The sequence below is a fragment of the Nothobranchius furzeri genome, chromosome 14, assembly GCF_043380555.1.
Source record: "Nothobranchius furzeri strain GRZ-AD chromosome 14, NfurGRZ-RIMD1, whole genome shotgun sequence".
Classification (NCBI taxonomy): domain Eukaryota; kingdom Metazoa; phylum Chordata; class Actinopteri; order Cyprinodontiformes; family Nothobranchiidae; genus Nothobranchius; species Nothobranchius furzeri.
Window position 1 is genome coordinate 13,431,325 of NC_091754.1, and position 6,598 is coordinate 13,437,922.

The 6,598-nt window shown below is 43.1% G+C and overlaps 1 protein-coding gene across 5 annotated transcripts in view; it reads right to left on the bottom strand.

Annotated features, from left to right (window-relative positions):
- The window catches only part of lrp1bb (low density lipoprotein receptor-related protein 1Bb), a 481,608-nt gene extending 476,712 nt beyond the window's left edge, over positions 1 to 4,896 (bottom strand). For all 5 annotated transcript variants that reach the window (XR_011516175.1, XM_070543934.1, XM_070543933.1 and 2 more), the window contains exon 1: positions 4,545 to 4,896. Coding sequence is in view for 4 of the 5 variants with exons in the window: in XM_070543934.1 (XP_070400035.1) it covers positions 4,545 to 4,635 (91 nt within the window). In the remaining variant the exon portion in view is untranslated. The remainder of the gene's footprint in view (positions 1 to 4,544) is intronic.
- Positions 4,897 to 6,598: the final 1,702 nt, after the last annotated feature.

Below are 6,598 nucleotides of genomic sequence, written 5' to 3' on the forward strand. Positions count from 1 at the left end.
TGGAATTACAACTGTTGTAAATATTCCTGAAGCTCCTCAAACCAGTGTTCACTCTGGTTTTAGCTCTTTGATTCACCTCTAGACATTACTCTCTTCCTTTTACTGCCAGGCTCTGCCATGATGCCATCAAAAACGCAAACTTATGCAAACTTCTTATTTTTCTTCTTCTGGTGCTTTTTATTGACATTTGGCAAACTGAAAAAGCTAACTGCTAGCATGAAAACTAACAGCTGTAAAGCGGGAAAAGAGTGCCCCCATAGGGCACCTACCCACTCAATAGGGGGAGCATAAGTCCTGAAAGTGGTGTGAAATATGAAACTGGTCAAGTTTCTAACTCAACAATCACTGAAACATAAAAAAATGTTTTTGTGTTACTTTAAAGCAGGAATACAGACTTTTGCAGAGGGCACCATCTAGAGGAGGAATAATGTATTGTGCTTTGTGCCCATCTCCCTACTTCTGTGATTATGGCTGGAAACAACGCGTTTGTGAACACACACTTCTAACCAGGTAACAGAGCTAAAACACATCGTCTTACAATCATTATTCTCACATTATGCTGTTTATACATGCGCGTGTGCGCGTTGATATGTACAGTCCTCATCAGTTACAAATGTTGCCAACTTTGCATTATTTCACATAATTCTGCAAAAACACATGCACACTCTGTGACTGACATTTGTACATAAGCGGATGTCTAACGCTATAGGAGGATCTTTGTTGACATATTTTTTCATCTTTGTTCTCAAGCGCGAGTGGCTGGGTGGCAAAACAAACCTGCTATCTATACGCGACATACGCTTTTAAGAGAGTTTACGGACAAACCCCCCGACATATAAACACTTCAGCGTCTAAACACAAGAGGAGGTTTAGAGAGAAGCTTAAAATCTATTGAAGATCAAATTAAAGTTATTAAAAGCCCACATGAGCCTCTAGATGACAGAAAACGTCGGTCCAATTAGCCAGTGTCTTTTCAAAAATCTGCTGACTTTGAATATTCCTATTCAACAGAAAGCCCTGGAGCCTTCACTCATGAAATATTAAAGACTTTCAAATGTCTGGAGGCCTACGATTATTTTGTGTTAAGGAAAAATGAGCCAATCTCGTCTGAAAACATAAAGTTGTGGTTGTGCTAATAGTAGCGGTAAGCTCTGGCGAGCAGAGCCACAGCGTTGTTTACATCACCTGTGGGTGATGGCACAAAAAAAATGGACAAATCGTCACGGCGACTGCAAAGCCGGGTACATCTTCATTAATATGTGCCCTTATTTATTTCTTTATTTATTATTATATTGAATGGGAGTTGTGACACCGGAATCAAAATGCAAAAACATGACTCAGTGGATTTAAAATACACAAAGATGGATGTTTTTTAAAACGTCTTCTCTAATTAACAAATAGTCACAAGGACTTGTGACGAACAAAACGAGCCTCACAAACTGTCTGTTGCTGCAGGAGTTCAGGCTTTCTTCGCACAGTCCGGGTCGCTTCCAATCATCTCTTTGGTATTTCGTGGTCGTTTACAGATAAAAATTCCAATAAAACTTTTTAGCAAGCCTCCCACGGACTGAACTATCAACCACACAGCAAGAATAATCCATCCGCTTCACGGAATCCTCCTCCAAATGTGCAAAACAACCGAATAATAGGCTAAATGCGTTGTTTCTTGCTACACACTACTGGGATGCAACGTGAGAAACATAAACACTGACATCACAAAAGATCCTCCTATTGGCTAATGATGAGTGGCGCTTAATTCACATTGCCCAGGGCTCTCCGGGACAAGGGATGAGCTTAACACACAACAACTGGCAATTTGGCTACATCATATCACCATATAGGGTAGGGATGTAAGAAAATATCGATATGGCAATATATCATGATATTTTTTCCAGCAATATTATATCGATATTCAAAAGCTGTGTATCGGAAAGATCGATATGGCAATATATCGTGATATTTTTTCCTGCGATTATTACATCGGTATTCAAAAGCCATGTATCTAATTCTTGAAAGAATTTACATGCAAACCTTTGTGTATTTTCTTTTTATTTTGTGCAATTCAATCGCCACCCGCTAGTTGGCAGCAGTGTGCAACGGGTTTTGTTTCCACCATTGAAATGTAAAACCTTCCCATCATGGTTCAGATACCTCATGTTAAACATGTTACGTATCAGTTTGGACTGTTTATTGAACATTCTTACAATAAATTCAGTAAAAAAAAATTGCTTGTAACGTCTGACTGAATGTATCGCAATATATCGTGATATATCGTATTGTCTCCCCTGTATCGTGATATGTATCGTATCGCCAGAATTTCAAAAATACACATCCCTGATATAGGGTAAGACCATCATTTTTACAGATTTCTAAAAAATCATACAAAATTACTGAAATGGGGAAAATTCTGGATTGCCGCTTTAAATGAGTTTAAGCTTGACCAGTTACTGGCTCAGGAAAATCTATTTATTTATTTATTTACTTACTTACAACAGTCCACCTTGTCACATGCACAGCAACAGAGATGAAGAATCTCTCTTATATCACCATCTTTTTTGGGGGGTATTTGTACATCGCTCTCTTTTTTTCCCCAGGACGCCCCAGAGTGAGAAATATGTAATATTTTCCAATATTTAGAGATATTTGTAAAGGAAATCATTATTTTTCCTGGCTGAGGACGAACGTGAATCAAACCCGATGCAAAATAGGTATTATTACAAACAACCTTGAGCTGTTTGTGCTGGATGATGCTAATCTGGCGCTGAGGTCACTGCATGAGATAAAAAGTCCTTTTTTTTAAGTGCATGCAGCATTTCCTAATTCCTCAAGCTGCATGTCAGATCAGCAGTTTCCTGCCACGCCACACCACACCGCCCCGGCCAGGTCGGCCAGCTCAATGTTAGACAGACACGGGCGATAAGATGAGAAACACAGAGCGGACGCGTTTAAAAAGAGACATAGCCATTCAACGAGTGAGCTCAGGAAATGCTTTCAATTCATTCTGAGATAACCGCTACTCAATAGTTGGCATCAAATAAAGGTAAAAGTGCTGCAACCACACAGCAAATTCATTTCAGGTTAAGTTTTGGTGTTGAGAGAAGTTGTGCTATTATAATTACCATACGATTGCAGAGGCTTTCATTTATTCTTGTTGCAAACGGAGCAGGTGAGTTCAGACAACTTCATTAAAGAGGGAATTGTTAAAAAAAAAGCACGACTTGACAATACAGTTGTACCTTTTTTTTATTATTTTTGATTGCTATTAGGCCATTAAAACTAAGTGCTTCACTTCAACCTGCTGCAGAAAGTGGCACCCACAGGGAGCTGGGGGGGGGGGGGGGTATAGCCATCTCTTCCTTTCATGCATTGAAGGAAGCACACACTGTTTGTCCTGCCTACTGTAATTGCAAGGCAATCTCTAAGTCCCTGTTTTACAAGCTGTGTTGCAGGAGGGTGGATGGAGGGGGGCACATGGTGACATTTGTGACAGACTCTCAACAGGAAGAGCAGCTTTGACACTCAAGAGACCTGCTGGAGAATGTAAAGGAGGGAGAGCCCTGCAGGAAATCAATGAATCTAGAAAAAAAATCACCTGATCGCAGCTACTTTTTCATATAAATTCCATGACATAAATCCACATCCATACGTTGGTCGGGTTTGGGGTTGGGAGCCAGTAAAAGGCTGGTTGATGCATAAATACTATTACAACTGAGCAGTTTGCAGATAGTCCTTCATGGGTCATAAATCATGCATCGTGATACTTTCAGCAGCTTAAGTGAGAGCCTATAAATGTGACTGATCCTCATCATGTTGCATTCAAAAAAGTAAATGCTATTAGACTCTACCTTGCAAAAGAAAAGTGAATCTATCACCGTCTAAGCTGAGGCAAATTTGGGGTTTCTCAGTGATCCTTCTGGTACCCAAAAGATATCCACATTTTTTAGATATGATGTAAATTTCTGACACAATTTCAAAATAAAACAACTATGGATTTCCACTATTGGGTCACGCCACGCGCTGTAGAGCTGACCGGACGCAGCACCGTCCTCTCCGGTGTTCCACCGATCCCAGATACGGGCTACAACTCGGGAGGGAGGCAGAATCCTCTCCATCCATCTCAGGGATTTTTTTTTCACCTGCTGCATTGTACAGGATAGCGTCGCTGCGCACCTGCAGTCACAGATCCAGAATGTGTCCTGGCTCCTCAAAAATGTTCCTGGAAATGCTCAAACGCAAAAGCTGTGCCAAATGCACACAACGCGCATTAATACACAGGTGGCACAATTCTGGTCAAGCATGTAGGACGCACAGCGATGTTCTGAATGAATAATACTAACAATAAAAGAGAGACTACTATAGAGAAAGCGTGAGTGATGAGCTTTTTCATTTCCTGTAATTAACTCTATCGTTCAGAAAAAAAGGTGCATTCATGTAAACACCCAGAACCAGCAAGTGCACGGCATTTGGCGCCTGTAACAACAGTAAAAGCGGCCCGCGGTGCTAAGTTTCCCCGGACTGCGCATCCCCCCGCGGCTCCTTCTTACCTATCTCCTCGTCCGACACATTCGAGGGCTCGGCGCACGGAAATAATCCCGAGAAAAGGGCCAGGAAGGCGAGTAGAAAAAACTCCGACATGTTTCCGGAGAGCAGAAGCCTCGGTGCTTCTCCTGGTCCTGGTCCTGGTCCGGGTCCAGTCTCTCCCCCTCCACCACCGCCCGGTTTGCCGAGCGCCGTTATTCGGTGATGTCCAGCGGAAACCAGCTGCGCAGAACAGTGCGGCTTCTCCCCCGCTCCGACTTCCCTGACATACACACGCCGCCGCTCCTCGCAGCGAACAGACGCACCGGAGAAGGCAGGAGGGATGAGAGTCAGGGGCGAGGAGCGGATTGGGGGGGTGGGAGGGGGGGTGGGGGCGATGGAGGAGTACGTTTCCTGTCTTTTCTCAATGATTTAACGCCGTCAGGGTGACGCAGCTCGTCTGAAATTAATCAAACGGTCATGCAGGGGATGGGTGTCACTGTGTGTGTGTGTGTGTGTGTGTGTGTGTGTGTGTGTGTGTGTGTGTGTGTGTGTGTGTGTGTGTGTGTGTGTGCGTGCGTGTGTGTGTGTGTGTGTGTGTGTGAGGCGGGGGAGGGGGGGGGAGACAAAAGTCAGAGGACTGGCACCTCACACTTGTGCAGGACTCCAATCATCACACAACTGTCCATCAAAAAGGTGCAGGAGCTCAGAGCTGCACATAAAAACTCTAAACAACAGACCAGGACGTCCAAACAGATCTTCTAGTTCTTCCGGCAGGTCACGGAAACTTTGAGTGGTGGTATTAGCATGTTTTAAGGACCAAGGATTTTTTAAAGGAGCCTGAAACATTTCGGGATGGTAAATGGCCTGTATTTGTGTAGCGCCTTCTTAGGGCTCTGCAACCCCCCAAGGCGCTTCACAACATAATCAGCCATTCACCCGTTGGTGGGGCTGAGCTACGATGTAGCCACAGCTGCCCTGGGACAGAGGTGAGGCCTGCCGAACACCGGCGCCACCGGGCCCTACGACTACCAGCAGCAGGTAAAGTGTCTTGCCCAAAGACATAACAGCGGCATTCTCTGGTCGGAGCCGGGCTCAAACCTGCAACCTTCCACTTACTGGACAGCCTGCTCTTCCTCCTGAGCTACTGCTGTCCCATAGACGGAAACTATTAGCTATCACTGAAAATATATAATTAGCAAAATGTTTCCTGTGATCATACACACCACACCTGGGTTCTGATTCCATTTGCTCCCATGGTATTGCTCAGTTAGCCCATGGTGTCTCCTCCCAGCAGGATATGGTGGAAACAGCTCCCTGAGCAGGTGTTGGGGGGACACTCTGACCCCCATGTTGAACTACCTTGGCTGGGTTCCCTCAACACGGAGAAGCAGCGTATCCAAACCTGTCTCTAAGGCTCAGTTTATTGAAGCCGAATGCTTTTGGTTAAATAATACAGACGTCCAAAAAAATACAGGTGGGACTGGAAAAATTATGGTGCAAAAGTTAATTTATGTCAGTAATTCATTTTAGACTGAGAGACCATCTAAAGCAGGGCTGTCGAACTCACACGGGGCCGAAATGAAACTCTGGGACGGAGTCGAGGGCCAAACTTAATATTTTTGAAAAAGTGACGGCAAATTTGCACATTTTCTTTATCAACATATATGCAATTTTGAACCTTTAAATTTGGAAAAATAACTTATTTCTGCATTAACACTGAATGTGGAATAACCAAATTACACACGAGCAAGTCAGTTTTAAATAAAACACATCAGTGGTATTCACTACTTGTGTTATAATCAGCATTTTTAAAATCTATTCAGGATTTATGTTTTCTTGTTTATTCATTTTTCTTATTTTTTATTCTCCTTTTTTTCTCCTGTAATACGTGTCATCGCTGCTGTGACATCTAGCTTTCCCCACTGAGGAACAATAAAGGGATTTTCTATTCTATTCATCTATCTGCAGGCTTTCCACTTCCTGTTTACTGCAGGTTAAATATTTACTCACGTGCCAACAACTAAATGAAAATGTAATTTTATCTTAAATGAAAATGCAACATCTCACCTGTTAACTT